Source organism: Lampris incognitus, chromosome 18, assembly GCF_029633865.1.
Source record: "Lampris incognitus isolate fLamInc1 chromosome 18, fLamInc1.hap2, whole genome shotgun sequence".
Taxonomy (NCBI): domain Eukaryota; kingdom Metazoa; phylum Chordata; class Actinopteri; order Lampriformes; family Lampridae; genus Lampris; species Lampris incognitus.
In genome coordinates this window covers 1,093,774-1,120,728 of record NC_079228.1, presented here as the reverse complement: position 1 = coordinate 1,120,728, position 26,955 = coordinate 1,093,774, and the positions used below count along the sequence as shown (strand labels likewise).

General features: G+C 45.5%; 1 protein-coding gene across 1 annotated transcript in view; it reads right to left on the bottom strand.

Moving 5' to 3' along the window:
- Positions 1–26,955, bottom strand: part of tpm3 (tropomyosin 3) — a 142,744-nt gene that overhangs the window by 40,944 nt on the left and 74,845 nt on the right. Inside the window, exon 5 of the mRNA XM_056298752.1 lies at positions 9,374–9,444. Coding sequence (XP_056154727.1) covers positions 9,374–9,444 — 71 coding nt within the window. The remainder of the gene's footprint in view (positions 1–9,373; positions 9,445–26,955) is intronic.

The following is a 26,955-nucleotide window of genomic DNA, read 5'->3' as shown; positions in this document are numbered from 1 at the left end:
TTAAGGACAGGGGATCCAAATTAGGTTTCTTTAGCAATTGGTGAACAATGGCATGCTTAAAACTGTCTGGAAAGAACCAGAGGCCAGGGAATTATTAAAAATGTGTAAAATAACGGGGCTAACAGTGGAAAATACTCCTTGAGCAGCTTAGTGGGGATGATCTGGGTAAAAGAGGCAGAATTAATGTAGGGAGAGAAAACAATGCAAGGCCAGGTTGGGTTTGGGACCTGATATTCTCCACCTTATTTACAAAATAAATGAAAATTTTTCGGACAGCTCAACATCATGGTCAAAAAAGGAAGTGGAGGGACCATTAATAAGAGAATAAATTACCCTAATAAAGAACTTTAGGATTGTGGTTATTTCTAGATATAATTCAGAGAAGTACTCTGATCTCGCATCCTTAACTGCTCTCTGGTAAATCAACATTTGGTTTTTAAGGTGCTATTTCGGACTTGTTGACCTTCCATTGTCGTTCAGATTTACAGAGTCTTTAAGGGCTCGAGTTTGATCGTTTGAATGAATGAATGAATGAATGAATGTTTAGCCAGGGAGGTTATTGGATTTTTGTTTTCTAGATTTAAATGGTGCAATTTTGTCGAGGGTAGATAGGCACTGATCATTGAATGAATTTAACAGTGCATCTGGATTGGTAGAGGCTATAATAGAATTAAAGGATGATGAATTAAAAGCATCACAGAATTTAACTGCAGAACCAGCGTTGAGAATGTGAGAGCGTGTTGAAATAGAGGGCTGTAGTGGAACTTTGAAAACAACAGCTTTATGGTCGGTTACAAGCATGTCCACCAGTTTAAGACACTGGAGAGAGAATCAAGATGAGAGTACAAGGTCTAAAATATTACCTTTGGAGTGTGTGGCCGTTTTAGCAGATTGAATGAGGTTAAAGTGTCTACTAGATCTAAAAAATGTGAGGTTATGGAATGTGAAGGACAACATTCACCAAAAACAATCGTCCTGTCATATTTAGGCATGACAATGGCTAGAAGCTCAGAAAATTCAGAAATAAAACTACCTGAATTAGGGGGCTTAAAAATTACGATGCAGAGTGAAGGGGGAGGGACAGTGATTAAGAAATTTAAAACCTCAAAGGAGATAATATTACCAAAAGTAACAGGATGGCACTTAAAACCTAACTTATAAAAACAGGTAGGCCACCCTGTCCTCCAGAGGGCCTGGGAACATGAAAATATGCAAAATCAGGGGGCCTAGCCTCAATCAGGGGGAACAGTGCCCCCTGGGAACATTCATATCTCAGTAGTCATAAAAAAGTCCAGATTATTAGAAACAATAAAACCGTTAACGATAAAGGATTTATTACCAAGAGTTCTTACATTGTAGAGGCCAAAATTGTTTGGTGTCAAAGCAGAGGGAGGACATAAATTGCAGATATTTGCTCCAGATATTATGTTGCTATTGTTTCTACTATTATATATGTGGATGAGAGGCCCGGTGCCCAATAATCTGTATGGGGAAAACTCCTGGTCAGAGGGTTAATGACCGATGAGGCCAGTGGTGGGAGCTATCGGGTGAAACAGTACTGTGGGGTGCCACCATAGGAGGCAATGGAGGTTCCGGGAGGGAAGGGTGGGATATAAACAGTCAGCCACATGTCGAGGAGTTATTATTAGAGTGACAGAGGACACACCCTTCTGAGAGAGGTCTCACCGATTTGCACCAGTGGAATATGAAGGTGAAGATGACGATTGAATATGTTAGGCAGCACCTGGTGAAACTTAAAGAGGCTGGAATTATCACTGAGTCGAGAAGTACTTATGCATCACCTATGGTTGTTGTGAGTAAAAGGAATGGAAAATATGAATATGTATTGACTGCCAAACACTAAACAGAAGTACAGTTCCAGACCGATACACAGTTCCATGGATTGAGGATGCACTGGCCTGCTTAAGTGGAAACAAATGGTTCAGCATGTTAGCTCTAAGAAGTGGATACTATCAAATACCCATGAGTGAGACTGACAAAGAAAATACGACATTCATATGCCCCCTTGGATTTTTTCAATTAGAAAGGATGCTGCAGGGCATATCAGGAGCATCAGTGACTTTTCAACAGGTCATGGAACAGACTGTGGGGGACATGAATCTGCTTGAAGTACTTGTTTACTTGGATGATCTCATTGTGTTTGGCTCGACTTTAGAGGAGCATGAGACAAGACTGCTGAACATGTTCGACCGCTTGAATGCTGAACTTCTTAAACTGTCACTGGATAAGTGTCAGTTTTGTAAAACATCAGTCAACTATGTGGGGCACATAACTTTCTGAGAATGGAGTGGCTACCGATCCTTCGAAGATAGAGGCAGTAACCACAGGGTCAGACCAACAACTGTGAGTGCTTTACACTGGTACTACACTGGTACTGTGTATACTACCAGAGATTTGTGAAAGACTACGCCAGAGTCAGCCATCCACTCAACCAGCTTCTTTATGGTTACCTCCCATCAACAAAGAAAGGAAGAAAGCCAAAAGAAAAAGAAAACAGGGGTTTCTTTAACCCCTCTGGGCCTTTTGGAGAAAGGTGGGATGCAAAGTGTGAGAAAGCATTTCATACGCTCAAGGTGCAGCTTACTAAAGCACCCATGCTTGTCTTTGCAAATCCCCAGTTGCCATATGAGTTGCACACCGATGCGAGCTGGGAATGTTTAGGTGCCGTTCTTTATCTAGACTATGGAGAGGGCCTGAGACCTGTTGCCTTCATTAGTAGGAGTGTGTTGCCATCTGAAAAGAAATACCCTACACACAAATTTGAGTTCTTGGCTTTAAAATGGGCAGTGGTGGGCAAAGTTTGGAGTAAGAACAGACATCAACCTGTTAACCTATATTCTGACATCAGCCAAGTTGGATGCCACAGATCATTACTGGTTGGGTTCATTGTCTATGATTTAATTCTACAATATCAGCCTGAAAGCCAACCACAATGGCGCTGATGCATTATCAAGGCGCCCCCATAATTTGCTTGAAACCAGTCAAGAATGGAACGACATCCCTGCTTCAGGTGTAAGAGTGATGTGCCAGATAGAACTTGAACGCAGCTTGCTGGCTGATAGAGCAGTAGACAATTTAGGTTATTCTCGTCATGCAATTCCCCAAGCATATTGCAACCTTATGATGCCCAGTACACAACAGTTGCCAGCCTTGAATTCAGCTGAATTAGCCACAGCTCAGCAAGAAGACCTTTGTATAGGGGAAATCTCATCAGCCTTCTTGAGGAAAGACATTTCAAAAGTGGATAGAGCAAGACATCCTAACACATCATTGCTTTTGAGAGAATGGGAAAAACTGGAGTTGACCACTGACTACTCCTCCAGATCAGACTCGTTGCTCTCAGTTGATTTTGCCTGAGAAGTACCAGAAGTTGGTAATGAGGTCACTTCATGATGATACAGGGTATTTGGGATTGGATAAAACATACAGATTTATGTATGTTTTGTGTACAAAATATCTACAAATCAATGATCTACAAAACAGTATGTCGTTTCTACTGTCCACGAATGAAACCAGAAGTTGGAGACTACTGTAAGTCATGCATTCATTGTATTCAGAGAAACACTTTACCACTTTACCTAAAAGAGTTGCTCACTTGTCACAGATGCAAAGCCTTGGACCCCTTGATCTAGTATGTATGGGATTTCGTTCCATTGAGCCAGAATCAAGTAGTACTGTGAATGTCTTGGTTATAACTGACCACTACACCAGGTATTCTCAAGCCTTTCCCACAAAGGATCAGAGGGCATCTACAGTGGCCAAAGTGTTATGGGGGAAGTATTTCATCCATTACAGCCTTCTGAGACGATAAACAGCGATCAAAGTAGGGGTTTTGAGAGCAGCTTAATACATGAGCTACTGAGCATGCTTGGTTGGATTTGAGAAGTCGAGGACAACACCTTATTATCCTCAGGGTGATCCTCAGTCCGAGAGATTTAACAGGACTTTGCTAGACATGCTAGGAATGCTTGATGCAAAGAAAAAGACCAAGTGGAATCGGCATATTGGACATTTGGTACATTGTTACAAGTGCACTCAGAATGAAGCTACATGCTACTCACCTTACTATCTAATGTTTGGGCATGAAGCCAGGTTACCTGTGTTTCTGTGCTTTGGAAACTCTAATGAAGACATGTTGATCAAGAAGGACCTGCAGAAAGCTTATGAGTTAGCAGAGTCTTGTGCTAAAAGGCAGAACCAAGGAAATAGGAGGAACTATGATCAGAAGATCAAATTCTCTCAATTGATGCTGGGAGATATAGCCCTGATAAGAAACCTTGGGATACCAGGAAAGCACAAGTTGGCAGACCACTCGGTTTCCATGCCCTATTTAGTGGAGAGCCAGATGCCAAATTTGCCAGTTTTCTGGATGAAACCCGAAGATGGACATGGCCCTGTAAAAGATTCTCCATTGAAACCACTTACTTACTTTGGGGCGGGAAGTAGACTTTGAGCTGGCATCTGACATTTACCTTTTAGAAGGACATTACAAAGGAGAAGAAAGAGGGAAAGGACACAACATTCAGATGAGTTGGTGGACAGGCATGAAGAGGAATCTGAAAAAGAGAAACCAAATGAGTGTGTCGACACTGGTCCAGAGTCTGAGGAAAAAGAAATCAGAATGTGGTATGACTTAATTGACACAAATCTGCTAAGGAGAACTGATGAAGAAATGCCAGCACCTTTCCAGTCTAGACCTGGATATAGTATGGAATACAATGACTGACCAACCAGAAGTGATATCGGATAGTGGAGAGGAAACAAGAGTTCATTAAGAATGAAAGTGACCCAAAGTCTGCTCAGAAAATAGTAGACACAGAGTTGCAGCAAGAGACACATCTAAACGAACATACAGAGTTGCCACAAGAGCCACAAACGGATGCAACTGCAACCAAGAGATCTCAGAGGGTCAGGAGGACTCCCATAGACTGATTTATGTGACACACTTGGAAATCAAGTGTCAAACCCATCATCAAAGCTGTGGTGAGATATGTTACTAAATGGGTAGTGAGCTCTGTAAAAGCTTGCATACTGTTAAAACTCAAGGTTTTGTGCATACAGTTTGTAAGAGGTCAACATTTTATGAAGCAATGGGACACATCTTATTTTGGTGGGGGTGCATGTAATACCCTGATTTAATTTGATTTGAAAAATAGAACAAGTTACATACACTCACTGGCCACTTTATTAGGTACACCTTGCTAGTACCGGGTTGGACCCCCTTTTGCCTTCAGAACTGCCTTAATCCTTCGTGGCATAGATTCAACAAGGTACTGGAAACATTCCTCAGAGAGTTTGGTCCATATTGACATGATAGCATCACGTAGTTGCTGCAGATTTGTCGGCTGCACATCCATGATGCGAATCTCCCGGTCCACCACATCCCAAAGGTGCTCTATTGGATTGAGATCTGGTGACTGTGGAGGCCATTTGAGTACAGTGAACTCATTGTCATGTTCAAGAAACCAGTCTGAGATGATTCGAGCTTTATGACATGGCGCGTTATCCTGCTGGAAGTAGCCATCAGAAGATGGGAACACTGTGGTCATAAAGGGATGGACATGGTCAGCAACAATACTCAGGTAGGCTGTGGCGTTGACACGATGCTCAGTTGGTACTAAGGGACCCAGAGTGTGCCAAGAAAATATCCCCCACACCATTACACCACCACCACCAGCCTGAACCGTTGATACAAGGCAGGATGGATCCATGCTTTCATGTTGTTGACGCCAAATTCTGACCCTACCATCCGAATGTCGCAGCAGAAATCGAGACTCATCAGACCAGGCAACGTTTTTCCAATCTTCTATTGTCCAATTTTGGTGAGCCTGTGTGAATTGTAGCCTCAGTTTCCTGGTCTTAGCTGACAGGAGTGGCACCCGGTGTGGTCTTCTGCTGCTGTAGCCCATCTGCCTCAAGGTTCGACGTGTTGTGCGTTCAGAGATGCTCTTCTGCATACCTCGGTTGTAATGAGTGGTTATTTGAGTTACTGTTGCCTTTCTGTCAGCTCGAACCAGTCTGGCCATTCTCCTCTGACCTCTGGCATTTTCGCCCACAAAACTGCCGCTCACTGGATATTTTCTCTTTTTCGGACCATTCTCTGTAAACCCTAGAGATGGTTGTGCGTGAAAATCCCAGTAGATCAGCAGTTTCTGAAATACTCAGACCAGCCCGTCTGGCACCAACAACCATGCCACGTTCAAAGTCACTTAAATCACCTTTCTTCCCCATTCTGATGCTCGGTTTGAACTGCAGCAGATCGTCTTGACCATGTCTACATGCCTAAATGCATTGAGTTGCTGCCATGTGATTGGCTGATTAGAAATTTGCGTTAACGAGCAGTTGGACAGGTGTGCCTAATAAAGTGGCCGGTGAGTGTATATGCACACATTGTGGGAGTGTCCCATGATTTCCCCTTTATGGAGAAATGTTCTGGAATATATGGGGAAATGGAAAGACTGTGAAGTGCCCAGATCACCTGAATTATGTCTCCTTGGGGATAAATTTGTAGTACCACAGTTGAATAAATCTGCATTTAGAGTATTGATAACTGGGTTAACAACATGTGCCAGGATGATTCTTTGTTGTTGGAAGGAACCTCAAACTCCTACACTGAAAATGTGCAGGAAACAAATGATGGGAACTGTTGCATGTGAAAAGATGCTGGGAAGACTGAACGGGATAAATTATATGGTTAAGGAACAATTTGACGTATTTAGTATGTATATATCAGCATACCTAACCATGACAAAGACCTGATGGACTGATGCACTACATCTGTAACTGTTACCATGGCCAGTTTACCAGCACAAACACAGCCAGGCCTTGCCTATGCCTGGATGTGTTTTTATTTTTATTTTGTTTTTGTATTATACTATTGCAAAACACAATAAAAACTTTAAATGAATAAGAAGATCGTGTATTTGAGTGTGCATTGTGCGTGGTTGTTATTTCATTAAGCCTGTATGCATTTAAAAATAACTTCCTTTAAACGTTGAAAAGCGCATAAGAAAAATATGTAGTTTTTTTGTGTCCTGAAAGGTGCTATTTTACTTTGCTGTGCTTTAAGAAGTTTTAAGATGGGGGTTGAAGGTTTCACCTTAGGGTGGGGCCAGAAAAAAAAAGAGAACCCAAAAAGGAAAAAAGAGAGAGCAGGGAGGAAGTGGCTAACTGTTAAAAAAAAACAAAAAAACAAAAACAAAAAAGTGACAAGAAAACAAAAAAGTGAAGGGTTTCTTTCGTTCAGTAAATGTGCCTGACTTCAAAGTGAGTTTTGGGCAAGAGCCTTGCTACCCGCTCAACCTTGGTCGACGGATCAAGAGAGGAAACGTGTGCAGAGGACATACGTCCCTTTTGGGACTCCGTAGATGTCACACTTCATAGTTGATTTTTTTTTTTTGGCATCGGATTTTGGATTTACTTTGAACAGGATGATGCAGTTCTGTTAGTTACTGAACTGTGTATTCACTTCTCTGAGCTGCAACCCACCTGCTACACACTCTCACATTGTCACGCACACAGCTTAACACTCTCACATACCTGCTACACACCCTCGCATACCTGCTACACACTCTCACGTACTCTCACGTACCTGCTACACACTCTCACGCACTTGCTACACACTCTCACGCACCTCCTACACACATACCTGCTACACACTCTCACGTACCCGGTACACACTCTCACGCACCTGCTACACACACTGACGCACCTGCTACACACATACCTGCTACACACTCTCATGTACCTGCTACACACTCTCACGTACCTGCTACTCTCACATACCTGCTACACACTCTCGCGCACCTGCTACACTATCACGTAGCTGCTAAACACTCTCACACACCTGCTACACACTCATGTACCTGCTACACACATACCTGCTACACACTCTCACGCACTTGCTACACTCTCACGTACCTGCTACACGCTCTCACGCACTTGCTACACACGCTCATACACTTGTTACACACTCTCACGTACCTGCTACACGCTCTCAGCTACACACTCTCACGTACCGCCTACACACTCTCACGCACCTGCTACACTCTCACGTACCTGCTACTCTCACATACCTGCTACACACTCACGCACCTGCTGCACTCTCACGTACTGTACACACACGTCTGGACCCAGTTGGTGCTGTTGTTCAATACATGTAAACGGTCGGTTAATACATTGAAAACTGAAATGTACATGCAGGTGTTCGGCTGATTTGTGGTGCAGGATGTGTTTACACAGGGGTGGTTCTGCTTTTAATGCTATGTTGTCAATCCCTCTGGGCCGGTAACTTAGATCCCGAATCATAAGCACTCTAGACATTTTATCTCAGCTCAATGGCATTTTCACCGTCATTTTAATGCCAGAATTATCTTTCTGTCACTCTGGTTATGGCAGTAATTAATGTAGTACGAGCCGGTGGTGAAAGGGTTACGTTATTATCATTGTTACACACACATTACTGTCCTTTGCATTTTGCAGATTCTTTCAGTAATAAAGTGTTTCTGATTCTGGTTAGGCATGGTGGCGCAGTGCTTAGCGCGGTCGCCTCACAGCAAGAAGGTCCTGGGTTCGAGCCCCGGAGTAGTTTAACCTTGGTGGGTCGTCCCGGGTCGTCTTCTGTGTGGAGTTTGCATGTTCTCCCCATGTCTGCGTGGGTTTCCTCCAGGGGCTCTGGTTTCCTCCCACAGTCCAAAGACATTTAGGGCATGTGAATCACCGGTACTAAATTGTCCCTAGGTGTGTGTGTGTGTCGGCCCCATGATGGCCTGTGGCCTGTCCAGGAAGTCTCCCCACCTGCCAACCAATGACTGTTGGAATAGGCTCCAGCGAGCAGGATGAGCAGTTCTGATAATGAATGGATTGATTCTGATTAATGCACAGAATATGATATTGTGCTGATATTTTGGAGCTACACGCGCGCTCGCACACACACACACACACACACACACACACACACACAAACAATTCAACAAACCAAGACAGAAAAACGCAATTTAGCCAACTGTACACACGTGTCCCTGCAACATCAGGTGGTGCCATCATAAATCTCCTTACACGTGGTTTCAGATGGCTTAGTTGGCCACTAGACGGCTTAGTTGGCTACCAAAGTACAACTACAAGAGTGCCACCTTGGGTATATTGATAACCACTGGTAAAGTTTTCCACTTATTGATACTAGAAAAAGGCAGCAATGACAAGCCTACTGAATAGTTATAATATTTAGTAGAATATAATGAAGTTATTCAAATCCCTGGCCAGTTTTAGGAGAAACATCGTGGTGTTCCTACGTATCTCCATTCAAAAGTAGTTCATTGCCAATAACACATCCATCCCTGTGATGCATACTTACGCCTCAGCAAGCTCTGCTCTCTCCTCAGTGCGCTCCAGCTCTCCCTCAACGATGACGAGCTTACGAGCCACCTGTCAGAAGATATTATAACCATTACAGTCAGAAGACCATGGAAACACTACAGCCAACAGTACACCACCGCTGAAACACACATGTGAGCTGACTGAGCCGAGCACTGTTGTGGTCCACATTAGCAACATGCCATGCAAGAAAATATTCTAAGTGAATTTAAAGTGAATAGTGTGTGTTCGAACACGTGACCAAAAGTCACCAAAAATGTATTATCGGCCATGTTTGGAGGATAAGAACGCTGTGGGCGAATTGCACTTTAGCAGCAACATCGTCATCGTAATCAGTCATGCCTTCATTTTGTTTAATTTACAAATGTGGTAATAATAGCAATAAACACTTGTCGTTTTGTCGTGCTCCGAAAATTATTAGGCACCAAGGAGAACAAGCTGAAGAACTGTCAGCTGAGCGGCGTAGGCTGTGGCTTGCTGCTATCGGTCATTAGGCACCAAGGAGAACAAGCCGAAGAATTGTCAGCTGAGGGGTGTAGGCTGTGGCTTGCTGCTATCAGTCGAGATGGCCTAGCCGAAAAGATTTTGAAAAATCTTTTTGAGTGCAGCTGCACAGCCGTGGGGTAGATGGATCCTGGCTGGGTACCGAGCTTAAAACTTGGACATGACAAATTTGAAACCTAGAACGAAAAAAGAGATGAAATGCAGGCCCACAATGGTAGAGCAACTGAACGACGAAAGTGGGATGCTGAGAAAGAAAACGCGGAAAGAGAGGAAGAAAAGGCTTCATAACTAAGTGAAACAAGCTTTCCAGTCAGAGACTGTCAGATGATTAAACGTTCAGTTATTTCATTTGGTTTATTTAATGAAACAAGAGACAGTGAGACAAACAGCCGGTTTCTCAGGCGAGCAGGTTCATACTGACTTCAGGCACGCGCAGTGTGCCTGAAGTCAGTATGAACCTGCTTAGGAAACGCTTACGTAGATGAGTACGTAGCATTTCCACCCAGGGCTATGATAGGATGCTTGAGCTGTCAGTCATGAATAACGTAGTCAATGCCTTGACATCTCCACTTTTAAAGATGTCTCCCCCCTCTGGCATCATCACACGTTCATCAAAGATGTAATAAGCCTATAAGCTTTGTCTATGTCTGTCTCGTTAACTCTTTACAGAATTCAAAACATTCCTGTGTGAATCTTTCTAAAAACAGCCTTTTTTATAACATTGATATGTATTGTGTACTGTGGACAATTTCAATGTTGGTCTACATAGCCAGTAAACACCACAGCTTGTACAGTGGGTATTAATAACCTGGCAACATAGTCCCTTAACAATTCATTGATCAGAATTAACATTAACATTCAGGGACTCTTATGACATTGTTGATGATCACATTGGGGTTACATTCAGGAACTCTTGACACTGCATACCATCACATCAGAGTTAACATTCCAAGATGGCGGCGCGCTGGACGCAGCGGCTACTGTGGTTCCCTCTTCAGTGTCGTGTTTTCTTTGTTATTTATATTTTAGTTTTAAGTTTATTTACAAGTGTAGGTCATGCGCTCTTGTACAACCGTCAGGAACTTTTAAACCTCAGAGCGGATTATTCACTTCCCTCCACCATCATGGACAATTTCCCCATCGATATTATCCGCTCACCGGTCTCGCAGTGGAAATGCTGCCCCCGTCGGCAACGTAAACAAAAGAGGGGGAATCGTGGCGGGCTACATGCTAAGCTAAGTAGCGTTCCCTTCAACGTTTCCCTCCCCAGCATCTTCATGGCTAATGTCCGATCATTAGCTAACAAAATGGACGAGATAAGACTCAGGCTGTCCTCAGAAAAGGCTGCTGATGTTTACGGAGACTTGGCTCAACAGCAACATAGCTGACTCGGCAGTCGAGCTAGCGGGCCGCACAGCCTTCCGGGCCGACAGGACAGCGGACTCCGGCAAGATCTGTGGAGGAGGTTTGAGTATTTATGTCAATAACTCTTGGTGCAACAATATAAAGATCGTCGAAAGGCATTGCTCTGCTGATCTCGAGCTCCTTATGATTCAGTGCAGGCCTTTTTACCTGTCCAGGGAGCTAACGGCCATTACCATCGCCGCTGTATACATCCCCCACATGCTAATGCTAAGGAAGCACTTAAGCAGCTACAATGTGCCATCAGCAAACAGACCAAACACCCGGACAATGCCTTTATCATAGGTGGTGACTTTAATCAGGCTAACCTCAGGGCTGTATTGCCCAAATTCCATCAGCATGTCTCCTGCCCCACTAGGGGACAAAACACCCTGGACCATCTCTATACAAACATCAAGGACTCATACAAAGCTACTCCCTGCCCTCATCTGGGGCATTCTGACCACCTCTGCCTGTTCCTGGTCTCAGCCTACAAACCCCTAATAAAACGGGTCAAGCCAGCAGTAAAGACAATCACTGTCCAGCCAGAAGGAGCAGTCTCTGAGCTCCAGAACTGTTTTGAAAACACAGACTGGAGTATTTTTGCACATTCAGCTACCCATGGCTCCCATATAGACATCAATGAACAGCCATCTGCCATACTAGCCTGCATTAACTTTTGTACTGAGAGTGTCACAACAAAAAAATCAGTCTGCACCTTTCCAACCTAGAAACCCTGGATGACCAGTGAGGTCCAGCAGCTGCTGAAAGTCCGGGATGCAGTGTTCAAGCCAGGTAACTGTGAGGCCTACAGCGCAGCCAGATCCAACCTCAAAAAGGGCATCAGAACAGCAAAACATAAATATTCCCTACGAATAGAGGACCACTTTCACAATAACTCTGATCCTCGGCGAATGTGGCAAGGCATTCAGTCTATCACAGACTACAAAAGCTCTAATCGCGGTCCCATTGTCCATGATGCTTCCCTGCCAGACAAGCTAAATCATTTCTATTCCCGCTTCAACAAGGACAATACTGACCCAGCCACAAAAATCCCCAGCCACACACAAAACCAGGTGCTCACTCTGTCAGTCGCAGAGGTCAGAGAATCACTGCGCAGTCAACACACAAAAGGCTGCCGGACCAGACGGCATACCGGGTTGGGTCTACCGGGAATGTGCCGACCAGCTGGCTGAGGTCTTCACACCTGTATTTAACCTCTCACTGTCCCAATCTTAAGTCCCGGCATGCTTTAAGACCACCTCTATCATTCATGTCTCCAAGAAACCAACATCCACATGTCTTAATGACTACCGACCCATAGCACTCACGCCCATTGCCATGAAGTGCTTTGAAAGACTGGTTCTGGCTCACATCAAAAACATTATCCCCCCCACATTCGATCCACATCAGTTCGCCTACCGTCCCAAAAGGTCTACTGAGGATGCCGTTGCCACTGCCCAGCACGTTGCTCTGACCCACCTTGAACTTAACAACACATACATCCGGATGCTGTTTATAGATTACAGCTCTGCCTTCAACACTATCATCCCCGCTAATCTAACCACCAAACTCCTCTCCCTTGGCCTCAACCCTTCCCTCTGTAACTGGATCCTGGACTTCCTGACCAACAGACCTCAGTCTGTTAGGTTAGGTGATCACTCCTCCTCCACCCTGACCCTCAGCACAGGTGCCCCTCAAGGCTGTGTTCTGAGCCCCCTCCTTTTCTCCCTCTTTACGCACGACTGCCTGCCAACTCACCCTTCAGATGTTATAGTTAAGTTTGCAGATGACACCACAGTCATTGGCCGTATCACCAACAATGACGAGATGGCCTACAGAGACGAGATTGAGCACCTCACATCATGGTATACTACCAACAATCTTGTCCTTAATGTGCAGAAGACAAAGGAGCTGATTGTGGACTTCAGGAGGTCTAGAAGCTGCAGCCACTCCCCCATACACATCAATAGGGTGGAAGTGGAGTGTGTTTCCATCTTTGAATTCCTTGGAGTCCACATCAGCGAGGACCTTTCATGGACATTAAACACCTAGGCCCTTGTGAAAAAGGCCCAACAACGCCTGCATTTCCTGAGGAGGTGGAGGAGCGCCCGTCTACCCCCAAAATTCTCACCAACTTCTACCACTGCACCATAGAGAGCATCCTGACCATCTGCATATCAGTGTAGTGCGGCAACTGCACCTCAGTAGACCAGAAAGCTCTGCAGTGGATCGTCAAGGCGGCCCAGCATATCACCATTACCCAGCTCCCAGCCATAAAATACATTTATCACAAACGCTGCCTTCGAAGGGGTCTGAGCATCAGCAGAGATCCCACCCACCCCAACCATGGACTGTTCTCCCCCTTGCGCTCTGGGAAGTGCTACAGGAGCCCCAGAGCCCACACTACCAGGCTCAAAAACAGCTTCTTTCCACAAGCTGTTGCCCACCTGAACCTGGCTACCCACTGAACGTCTGTAGATATTTTTAAATATTTTGTACTCCAGCTCTCTTTTAACTTATTTTTAGCTTTTGGTCTTCATGTGTGTATATCTAATATTGTGTTTGCTGTGTTTGTCTGTGTCTGTCTTGCACTGTTTGTTGAAGCACATTGTCTGCCTGCACATTGTTTTTAATGACAATAAATTGAATTGAATTGAACATTCTGGAACTCTTTTGACATTGTTTATGATCACATTGGGGTTACATTCAGGAACTCTTTTGACACTGCATACCATCACATCAGGGTTAACAGTCTGGAACTCGTTTGACATTGTTTATGATCACATTGGGGTTACATTCAGGGACTCTTTTGACAGTGAATACCATCACATCAGAGTTAACATTCTGGAACTCTTTTGACTTTGTTTGTGCCTCCAGCTATAAGTTTAGGTTGGCTTTGGGTTTACTCACTCTACCCGATCGTGTCACTACTGATCCCTCCGTTGTGCGGCTCAGTTGAGTCACTGTTGCGGATGTCGGTGCTGTGACTTGCTCTGGGCACAGTTTCACGTGTTTTGTGGCTTGCTCCGGGCCCAGTCTCACTTGTGAGCTTTGCTCGGTTTCCGTTCTGGTCTCCTCCGCTGGAAATCCCGCCGGCAGTGTCTGCAGGTGACGGCGGTTTCTCCTCTTCTCGCCCCCTCGGGCGACTGCAGGTTATAAGAGCGAGGAGTTGTGTGCTCTCTCACCACTGCTGCCGGGTCGCTCCATCGTTTCTCTCCATCTAGTTTTACCAGCACCGGGTCCCCGGTCTCAATTCTGGTAAGTCGCGCGCTCCATTGCGTCTGTTGAAGAGGTGGGCATGCTGCTGTTTTGCTGCAGCATCCCGTTGCTTGGTCAGCTGTCTGTTGGGTCATTTTGGGCTGAGGTTCTTCTCCAGCGTCGGCAGCGTTGTGCGCATTTTACGGCTCATCAACAGCTAGTAGTGGATCATCTTGCTGCAGGATTCTCTTTGCTGATTGTACTGCTCGTTTTGCGTGCCCATTGCTTTGTCTGTTGTGGGGGCTAGAGGTTATGTGTTCAAAGTCAAACAATTTGCTAAAATCAGACCAAGCCTGACTAGTAAACTGAGTGCCATTGTCACTACACTGGTGTACCAAATCTAGCAAATGTTGCTTTTAATTTGTAAATTACCTGTCCTGTAGTTATATTAGGTAAGTGTAGTATTTCTAGGTAACGTGAGTGGTAATCTGACACTACCAGATAATTCTGTCCTTTATACTCACAGATATCGGTGTCTACATGCTGCCACCGGCGGCCTGGCAGTGGTGTGGGGTTGAGCGGCTATTTCCTCTGCGTCTTCTTGTTCTTGCAGCAGAATTTACACGACTGGACTCTGGCCTTGATGTCTGATGAGAGCCCTGGCCACCACACAGATGCCGGTGCCCGTTCTCGGCACTTTGACAGTCCCTGATGTCCGTTGTGGATACGTTCGAGTATTTCGTGTCTCATCCACTCAGGTATTACAGTTCTGCTACCTGCTGTGAGTAATCCCTCGCTCACTGAGAATTTATGTTTCATTCTGTAAAAGTATCTTATTCTCTCGTATACTCTCCTTATGTGTTCTGGCCATCCCTGCTTTGTCAGCTTCAGCACTGTCAGGAGCTGCTCATCTTTTGCGGTGGCGTCTCTGATCTCTCGCAGCTTTTTCTGTGAAGCAGGCGGACTCTCCATCACTGCCTCCATATAACATGTGACATTTCCTGATGTGTTGCTGGTGTTGTCGCTGGCCACCGGGTTACGTGACAGTGTGTCAGCGACGACTAGTGTCTTACCAGGTGCATATTCGGCGGTTGCCCCGAATCGCATCAGCCTCAGTAGCAGTCTCTGGCACCTTATAAGCACTGCATTAAGGTCTTTACTGTTGACTAGAGGTACTAACGGCTTGTGGTCTGTGATCAGTTTGAATCTGTCCATGCCTACGAGATATTTTTCGAATCTCTCGCTCGCCCACACTCCGGCCAGACATTCTTTTTCAATCTGTGCGTACCTCTTTTCTGTGTCAGTGAGCCTCCTGGATCAATATGTGACTGGTTTCCAGCTGTCGCCGTGTTGTTGCAGCAAAACTCCCCCCAGTCCATAGCTGCTCGCATCTGCTGACACTGCTGTGGTTCTGTTCGGGTCGTAGTATGTGAGGACAGGTGATGATGTGAGTGCTTCCTTCAGACTGTGGAATGCGCTGACCTGTGATTGTCCCCATGTCCACGCCATTTCCTTCTTCAGTAGGTCATACAGCGGTCCTCCTACTGTAGGAGGTCGTTCAGGATGTATTTGCCCATGTAGGTGATCATTCCAATGATGTGCCTCAGTTCCTGTATGTTCGTGGGTGCTGGGAGCTCCTTGATCGCCTGTATTTTCTATGGGTTGGGTCTGACTCCGCTTTCGTCCACGACGTGTCCTAGGAAGTGTAGTTTGCTTTGCCTAAACTTACACTTGTCCTTATTGAGCTTCAATCCAGCCTGTTCAATTGTTTTTAGGACACATTTCAGTCTTGCATCATGCTCTGCCATCATTTTGCCATACACTACTACACGTAAACTGCTACCCTATCTAACCCCTGTAGCAGCTCGCTCATTTTTCTCTGAAATATCTCACTTGCTATGCTTATGCCAGAAGGTAAACGCTTAAAACACTAGCGGTCAAATGGCGTGATGAACGTGGTGAGCATGCTACTCTCACTACTACTACTACTCTACTACTTTCGGCTGCTCCCGTTAGGGGTCGCCACAGCGGATCATCCGTTTCCATTTCTACCTGTTTTCTGCATCTTCCTCTGTCACACCAGCCACCTGCATGTCTTCCCTCACCACATCCATAAACCCCCTCTTTGGCCTTCCTCCCTGGCAGCTCCATATTCAGCATCCTTCTCCCAATATACCCAGCATCCTCCACACATGTCCAAGCCATCTCAATCTTGCCTCTCTTGCTTTGTCTCCAAACCGTCCACCCTGGGCCGTCCCTCTAATATAATCATTTGTAATCCTGTCCTTCTTCATCACTCCCAGTGAAAATCTTAGCGTCTTCAACTCTGCCACCTCCAGCTCTGCCTCCTGTCTTTTCGTCAGTGCCACTGTCTCCAAACCATATAACATAGCTGGTCTTACAACCATCTTGTAAACCTTCCCTTTAACTCTTGCTGGTACCCTTCTGTCACAAATCACTCCTGACACTCTTCTCCACCCACTCCACCCTGCCTGCACTCTCTTCTTCACCTCTCTCTTGCAGTCCCCGTTACGTTGGACAGTTGACCCCAAATATTTAAACTCATATGCCTTTGTCACCTCCACTCCTTGCATCCTGACCATTCCACTGTCCTCACTCTCGTTCACGCATAGGTATTCCGTCTTGCTCCTACTGACTTGCATTCCTCCTCTCTCCAGTGCATACCTCCACCTCTCCAGGCTCTCCTCAACCTGCACCCTACTCTCGCTATAGATCACAATGTCATCGGCGGTTCGCGTCCCGGCTGCGGCAGTCGGGAACCGCCGCAGCCGGGACGCGAACCCAGGTCTCCCGCACCACGGGCGACTACGTTGACCAGTCGACTAAAGGGTCCGACCCGTTAGCCAAGGGCTAGCCAACCTATTTATCCGTGATCGTTACATTGCCCCGTTCCTTCGGGAAGGGCGTCCCCGGCCGGGCCGTCACAGCCGGGGCGCGAACTCGTGTATTCCGCACCGCGGGCGACAACGTTAACCAGTCGACTAAAGTGTCCGACCCGTTAGCCAAGGGCCAACATGTCTACGTTACACTACCCCCCTCCTTCGCGAAGGGGCGTCCCCGGCCGGACCTCTTATCCGGGGCGCGAACTTGCGTATTCCGCACCGCGGGCGACAACGTTAACCAGTCGACTAAAGGGTCCGACCCATTAGCCAAGGGCTACCGAGCCTATTCATCCGTGATCATTACATTACCCCTCTCCTTCGGGATATGTATGAATAGGCTCGGTAGCCCTTGGCTAACGGGTCGGACCCTTTAGTCGACTGGTTAACGTTGTCGCCCGCGGTGTGGGAGATCAGACTTCGCGTCCCGGCTTTGACGGTCCAGCCGGGCTGCCCCCCGAATTCGCTACATTGGTGTCAGAAGTGGGATCCCCGGCTGTGACGGTCCGGCCGGGGACGCCCTTCCCGAAGGAAGGGGGCAATGTAACGATCACGGATGAATAGGCTCGGTAGCCCTTGGCTAACGGGTCGGACCCTTCAGTTGACTGGTTAACGTTGTCGCCCGCGGCGTGGGAGATCCGAGTTCGCATCCCAGCTGTGACGATCCGGCCGGGCTGGCCCCTGAATTCGCTATAATATGTTCACGCTGAAGGTGATGAATATGTTCGCACTGATATCGATTAGTTATGACTAAATCAGTTTTCAATAGCTCATGTCTGGGGACATGTGACCAGAGGGCGCGCTGGGGGTTCTCGTCATTAATACATTTGATGAAGAGCCAGCAGCTGTCCTGTATTAATTTCTTCCCCTGTTTCAGGTAAGGATGAAAAGTATATATGATTACAGTTCATTATCACTGTATAAATGTTTATGGACCACATTATCAATGTATAAACGTTATGGACCGTTATGGATTCATTAGCATACCATAAATAAGGACGTTTAGTTTAAAACAGAATTGAGTGCATGCAAAGCTAGCTCGCTAGCATAGGCTCGCTAGCATAGGAGTTAATTAGCTAGCATAGCCACGAGCCAAAGCGAGTCGAATGTGTGACCAATATGAAATAGAATAATTGTTGGCTTTAGTGTATTCTCAGAAGACGGTGTGTAGTTATTAATATGTGGAAGTGTGTTTTGTGGAGCACAGTGTTTGGAAGTGTATATTCCTGGCGCCAAGTGCATGACATGAGCACGTGATCGTAGCTACTACTGGTACAGAATACATGGTGTGTGCATGCAGTTGGCGTGTGATCGAGACATGCACAGTGTGTGCACCTTCACTCCCGCTGCCTGTGTGCACGCGTGTGAGTGTATGCTTGTGTGCACGTCTGAATTTATGTGTTATATTTGCAGGCGCAGTAACTAAATAGTCTTGTTTTAGGTTGGGATTTGTATTTTGGGTAAGCTGAACAAACGTAAGGGTTAACAGTGGGAAAGTGATACAGGTACACCTTTTTGACCAGTGCATGTGGTAGTGAGCTTTCCTGTGTAATACCTCTTCATTTTATTGTGAAGTGTATGGTGTACACCTTTTGAAAATAAGATGTTTGCTATCCCTTCTATACAAATCCAGTAAGTTAACATTGCATGTAATTTGAAAGTCATTAATATGATTAATACAGTTGATGAAGAGCTGTCCTGTATTAATTTCTTCCCCTGTTCCAGGAGTATTACACACACTCCCCCACTTAGGCCAGTCCGACCATCTCTCTGTCTTTCTCACTGTGGCACACAGACCCCTCATCAGCAAAAAGAGGCCTTATGTGAGAACCATAAAGACTCTGCCTGAGGGGGCTTCCACTCAGCTTCAGGACTGCTTTGAGCGTACTCACTGGGATTTATTTGCACAATACATAGAGGACTATACTGCCACTGTCCTGTTTTACATACAAAACTGTATTGATAGTGTGACTGTTGACAAACATATCAGATACTTTCCAAACAATAAACCATGGATGACAAGGGATTTGAAGCTGCTGCTGAGGGACCGTGACACAACCTACAGATCTGGCAATGCTGAACTACAGCGTTGCCAAGTCTAACTTGAAGAGAGCAATCAAGGAAGCAAAAACAGCTTACAGGCAGAAATTTGAAGAACACTTCCGCGAGGGGGACACTCAGCGTGTATGACAAGGCAATCAGCACATCACAAACTACAAAGGGAGCAAAGGCCCAACCAGCAGCAGCGACTCACTAGCTGAGCAACTCAACCACTTCTTTGCCCATTTTGAGGTGAATGAGGTATATGAGGCAGAGACTGAGACTGCACTGATACCAACCAGAAACTACCTGGCACTTCATGTGAGCACAGATGATGTCAGGGGAGTGCTCCGCAGTGTCAATCCCAGGAAGGCCGCCGGCACAGATGGCATTCCAGGGAGGGCACTCAGATACTGTGCGGATCAGCTGGCAGAGGTTTTCAGCAACATCTTTAACCTCTCCTTGTCATTATGCACTGTCCCCAAATGCTTTAAGTCTGCCACTATTGTGCCTGTCCCTAAGAAAACATCTATCAGCACACTTAATGACTGTGGCACTCACCTCCACTAATTAAATGTTTTGAGAGGCTGGTCCTAACACATTAAATCTGCACTCCCACCCACTCTGGACCAACACCAATTTGCCTACAGAGCCCACAGGTCAACAGAGGACGCCATTAACACAGCTGTCCATACTGCATTGACACATGTGGCGCACCCGGGAACATATGTGAGGATGTTGTTTGTAGACTTTAGCTCTGCATTCAACACAATGATCACCAGCAGAATGGTGATCAAGCTGCTCCAGCTGGGTGTCAGCCAGTTCACATGCAGATGGATAAAATATTTTTTAACAAATCGTCCACAGACTGTCAGGCTGGGGACACATCACTAATCGACCTTGACACTCAGCACTGGAGCTCCACAGGGCTGCGTGCTGAGTTCTCTATTCACTTTACACCCATAACTGCACACCAACCCACAGTACAAATGCCATAATCAAATTTGCAGATGACATTACTGCGGTGGGACGAATACAGAATGGCAATGAGACTGCCTATAGGGATGAGGTCCACAAACTGTCAGTATGGTGCTCGAGTAACAACTTGCTACTCAACACCTCCAAAACAAAGGAGATCATCATCAACCTTAGGAAACAGGAAGAGGAACCTGCTCCCTTATACATCGGAGGAGACATGGTGGAGAGGGTGACCAGCTTCAAATTCCTTGGCACACACGTCTCCCAGGACCTCACATGGACTGTCAATACAACTTCCCCAGTAAAGAAGGCACAGCAGCGGCTTTACTTTCTAAGGACACTGAGGAGAGCTAATTTGTCTCAGCCACTGCTGGTGTCCTTCTATTACTGCTCCACAGAAAGCAGACTAACTTATGGCATCTTGCATTGTGGCTAATAAGAAAGCTCTGCAGAGAGTGATTAAGTCAGCACAGAAAACGACTGGCACACAGCTACCTTCACTTGAGGACATATACAGATCCCGCAGCCTACTTCGAGCCAAAAATATAATCAAGGACTCAATTATCACATTGATTCGAACCGGCGATCCCAGTGTTGGGAATAGACTGCTACACTACCCGGATGCCCAGTCTACTTGTTTTTTAATGGCTACTTTGTTGTGTTCTATGCATACGCCAGTAGGTGGCACCAATGTTATGAATGCCCTGTTGCATGTAACCAGTCAGAAGTCAGAACAGAAGAAGAGAATAAGAAACGATTGATTACTAGGGCGGCACGGTGGTGCAGTAGTTAGCGCGGTCGCCTCACTGCAAGAAGGTCCTGGGTTCGAGCCCCTGGGTAGTCCTACCTTGGTGGGTCATCCTGGGTCATCCTCTGTGTGGAGTTTGCATGTTCTCCCCTTGTCTGTGTTGCGACCCAGAAATATTCTAAGCTCTTTGCATTGATAATTTACTAAAAAGGAGAAATTATTTTTATTTCATGGTACATTGTAATTTTATCCCAGTATTTGTAATTGTATTTGCATTAGGTATTCTGAATATTATTTTGCTTAGTTATTGCCAAGAGGTCAAGTGTCAATAATATGACATCATCAGAATGCGCAGTTAGGAGATGTGATGGATTAGAGCTGAGTTGTCCATGTGTATGTGAGCTCCGCCTGCTTCATGAGAAAATAACAAAACAAAAAGAAGCAGGGCCGGGGAATAAAGTTACCAAAAAGAAAGACAGAGTCCTGGTCTTTTCAAGAGTGCAACATAAACTTGGTGTTTCCGCCCGGTTCAAGAATTTATCATGAAGCAAGACGAGCCACGAGTGACTAGCTGCAAGATGGTAAGAGCTAGCTGCTAGCATAACGTAGTACCAACGACGTCAAGCCTGCAGTGCTACAGAAGAAGCAGTGAAGGTAAAAGTTTTCTATCATGTCCAACGTACAACAAATGTCGCCTGATTGGGAAAGTTTAGTTGGGGAGATTGAAGAAAAGTTACTGACACTGTCAGCACCGGAGCTAAATGATATCTGTGCAGCACTCAGTTTGAACATGGAGAAAAGTGAACGCAATTTAGTTGAGGAGGCGATCCTTCAGTGTTTAGAAAGTGAAGATGCTATTTCACGAGAAGATGAGTGGATGTCTTTATTACAACAATTAAATGACAACATTGACGAGCTAAAAGAAGAAATATCTATATTTGATAGGATTGACGAACTAAAAGAGAAAAATGACGACCCCAGCCTGAGAAAATGGCGCAACCGCGCCATCCTGTGGAGAACATCGGTACGGCACTCAATAACTCAAACGAGCACAGAGGAAGTATCTCTTCAGCAAATGCCACAGAAGCAGTAAATGGCTCTGGCCAAAATGTCGCCTTTGTTCACCCACTTTACAGGAGAGATTTAAAACTAATTGGACAAATAGGTGAACCAAATCAAAAAGACAAATTAGGATATAGTAGTTTGGAAAGACAAATTCGAAGGGCACTGAAAAAACGATATGACAAAGGAGACGTTGTTGAGGCTGTTATTCAAGCTATACTTCCAGAAATAAAATTGAAAAGTTACCTTGAAAGTAGGGTTGATTTGACATCACAACATCTCAGAAAAATCTCAGAAAAATCTCGAGAAAGGTGCCACAGAGCTGTATCACTCTCTCACGCGTGCTGTTCAGGAACCAAAAGAAACGCCAATTCAGTTTTTTGGTGCGAGCTATGGACCTGAGACAACAAGTACTACTTGCTTTAGAAAAAACTGAATCCGGACTGAAGTACAGGTCAGAGCTTATCCAAAATCAGTTCCTCCAAAGAGTAATCACTGGCCATACTTACAAGATCCAAAAGTTTAAGATGAAATTCTTCTGAGGAAAATGACAGCTGCGTTTACCCTGGAAATGGCGAGAAAGAATAAGTTACCAATTACATCAAAAGCAAGGATGATAAAAGTTGCAGCAATAAGCGAGGAAAATTATGAAATTGAAAAGGAGAGCTGTGCGCATAAACCAAATAGCGAGACTAAACACGGTGAAATCCACAAACATGATACACTGATGGAAAAAGTTGATCAATGGAACAAAGCCATATGCGAAGCTATCCAGAATCTCACCACTCAAATTGCAAGCCTCAGTCAGAATTCGAAGCCCCAACCATTTCAAGTGAGTGAGCAGCCAAGCCGAAACTATCAACAACAGCCTAGAATTGCAAACAAAAGACAATGTTGGCAGTGTCAGTTGTCCAACCCTGACGGAAGGTGTGGTCATTGTTGTAAGTGTGGCAGCACAGAACACTGGGCATCAGGTTGTCGTAGTAAAAACCTTGCAGCCACTACAAATAAAATTGAAATCCAGCTACATCCTGCAGAAAAGATGTACAAAGTTGGTCTGTTCAATCTGAGAGCACCTCTCACTGGTAAGGAACAACAAGCAGCTAAGCTGGTAGGAAAGAGATGTCTAGTTCGAGCTTCACTTGGTGGTGTTGACACTACGATACTGTGGGACACCGGTTCACAGGTATCACTTGTAGGGGCTTACTGGAAAAGAAGACACCTGCCAGATGTTGACCTGAGACCAGTGGAGGAGTTGCTTGAGGAAGGAGTGTTAGAACTCTCAGTAGCAAATGGAACAGCCATTCCCTATGAAGGATGGATGGGAATTGAATGTACCCTGTCTAAAAATGCTGTGGCTGGAGCAGAGTGACAACCCAGCCCTGGTCCAAATTCTGGTTGCCAGCAGTGACTTTGAATGTCTCATCATTAGCTTTAATGTGATTGAAGAATTGGCACTGACGAATGACATGTAAAGACTGCATTCCTTCTGGTCACATGGTACAGCGGCTATGCTCGGCGCTAGAGGTGGGATGCAAAACTGCGAGAGCTGTCTTATCTGTTGTAAAGAAACAAAAGCCTGATAGCCATCCACACATAGCCAGAGTAGGCAGACGGCCAGTTGTTATCCCAAAAAACAAAGTGACAGAAGTGGAATGTAGCCGGTTAAATAAGAGGTTGTTAAGCGGGTTGCATGTAGTGTTCCAGCCAAATCAACAGACACCATGGCCCACAGGACTGACAGTCAGAGAACAGTTAATACAACTCATTCCAGAAGATAATGGGAAAATAGCCGTGACTGTTAAAAACTTAACTGACAATAATATCATGCTGTGCAGTCGCACTACATTGGGCTGGTTACACAGTGTTGATGCAATCTATTCCCTTCAGACAAAGCCTACGGAGGGTCAGCGACCTCAGCCATCAGACAGCAGTGTGGCTCTGTCAGTGCATCAGCCCAGTCGGGGGCCAGAAGTTGAGCTCTGGGACCCACCTATTGACCTGAGTCACCTGTCAGAGGACCAACGGTGTCAGGTACGACAGATACTCAGAGATGAATGTGATGTCTTTGCGAGGGATGATTGGGATGCATGGGTGCATCAAAGATTTGGAGATGGATATAGAGCTCAAAGACAATGTGCCTGTACAAAGAACATACAATACAATCCCTCGACACCTCTATCAGGAAGTGAAAACACACATACAGGAATTACTCAACAGAGGCTGGATCCAGATATCCTTTTCTTCATATTCCTCGTCTGTAGTCTGCGTTAGGAAGAAAGATGGAAGTCTTCTGTTGTATACAGTGCATCCGGAAAGTATTCACACACGTTCACTTTCCCCACATTTTGTTATGTTACAGCCTTATTCCAAAATGGATTAAATTCATTTTTTTCTCATCAATCTACACACAATACCCCATAATGACGAAGCAAAAAAGGTTTTGTAGAGATTTTGCAAATTTATTAAAAATAAAAAACTGAAATATTGCATGTACATAAGTATTCACACCCTTTGCTATGACACTCAAAATTGAGCTCAGGTTCATCCTGTTTCCACTGATCATCCTTGAGATGTTTTTACATCTTGATTGGAGTCCACCTCTAGTAAATTCAATGGACTGGACATGATTTGGAAAGGCACACACCTGTCTATATAAGGTCCCACTGTTGACAGTGCATGTCAGAGCAGAAACCAAGCCATGAAGTCAAAGGAATTGTCTGTGGACCTCTGAGACAGGATTGTATCGAGGCACAGATCTAGGGAAGGGTACAAAAAATTTTCTACAGCTTTGAAGGTCCCGAAGAGCACAGTGGTCTCCATCATTTGTAAATGGAAGAAGTTTGGATCCACCAGGACTCTTCCTAGAGCTGGCCGCCCAGCCAAACTAAGCAATCGGGGGAGAAGGGCCTTGGTCAGGGAGGTGACCAAGAACCCGATGGTCACTCTTACAGAGCTCCAGTGTTCCTCTGTGGAGATGGGAGAACCTTCCAGAAGGAAAACCATCTCTACAGCACTCCACCAATCAGGCTTTTATGGTAGAGTGGCCAGACGAAAGCCTCTGCTCAGTAAAAGGCACATGACAGCCCGCTTGGAGTTTGCTAGAAAGCACTTAAAGGACTCTCAGACCATGAGAAACAAGATTCTCTGGTCTGATGAAACCAAGATTGAACTCTTTGGCCTGAATGCCAAACGTCACGTCTGGAGGAAACCAGGCACCTCTCATCACCTTGCTAATACCATCCCTACAGTGAAGCATGGTGGTGGCAGCATCATGCTGTGGGGATGTTTTTCAGCGACAGGAACTGGGAGACTAATCAGGATTGAGGGAAAGGTGAATGGAGCAAAGTACAGAGAGATCCTTGATGAAAACCTGCTCCAGAGCGCTCAGGACCTCAGACTGGGTGAAGGTTTACCTTTCAACACGACAACGACCCTAAGCACACAGCCAAGACAACGAAGGAGTGGCTTCAGGAGAAGTCTGTGAATGTCCTTGAGTGGCCCAGCCAGAGCCCAGACTTGAACCCCATTGAACATCTCTGGGAAGACCTGAAAATCGTAGCTGTGCAGCGACGCTCCCCATCTAACCTTACAGAGCCCAAGAGGATCTGCAGAGAAGAAAGGGAGAAATACCCCAAATATAGGTATGCCAAGCTTGTAGCTTCATACCAAAGAAGACTTAAGGCTGTAATCGCTGCCAAGGGTGCCTCAACCAAGTCCTGAGTAAAGGGTGTGAATACTTATGTACATGCAATATTTCAGTTTTTTATTTTTAATAAATTTGCAAAAATTTCTACAAAACCTTTTTCACTTTGTCATTATGGGGTATTGTATGTGGATTGATGAAAAAAAAAGGAATTTAATCCATTTTGGAATAAGGCTGTAACATAACAAAATCTGGGGAAAGTGAAGGGGTGTGAATACTTGCCGGATGCACTGTATATAGACTATAGGCTGCTGAATGGGAAAACACTGCCAGACTTTCATCCAATCCTGAGAATACAGGAGATCCTGGAAAGCCTGGCGGGCAATGCCTGCTTCACGGTATTGGACCAGGGAAAGGCCTATCATCAGGGCTTCATGAGCGAGAAAAACAGACCCGGTACCACATTCATAACACCGTGGGGGCTCTATGAATGGGTTAGGATGCCATTTGGTCTTACCAATGCACAATCTGCTTTTCAGCGCTACATGGAGGGATGACTGGGGGACCTAGAGATGAAGTTTGTGTCCCATATTTGGATGATGTCCTTGTGTTCAGCCCCAGCTTCGAAAGACACATCCAAAATGCGAGGCAGGTGCTGCAAAGACAAAGGGAGTGTGGCATCAAGCTAAGGCCTAAGAAATGAGACTTTTTCAAACGTGAGGTCTGTTATGTGCGACGGGTGGTCTCTGCGGAGGGATACAGAATGAATCCTAAAGAGGTCGAAACTGTGCAAGCGCTGAAGCATGAGACACCAACCACTGTTCGTGAAATGAGAAAGCTGATGGGTTTCCTCAGTCACTACAGGTCCTATATACCAGACTTCTCCAGGGTAGCCAAGCCTCTCTACGAGCTGTTAGCGAAGCCCAAGTCTGAGGAAAAGCACAGGCCAAAAAAAAAAAAAAAAAAAAAAGGGCGCTGGCCGCCAATCTGCTCAGCTGCCACCATCACACCCAGTCCAGTGGACGCAGATGCACCAAGAGATAGTCAACAAAATTGTTGACTGACAAATCCACCAGTCATGG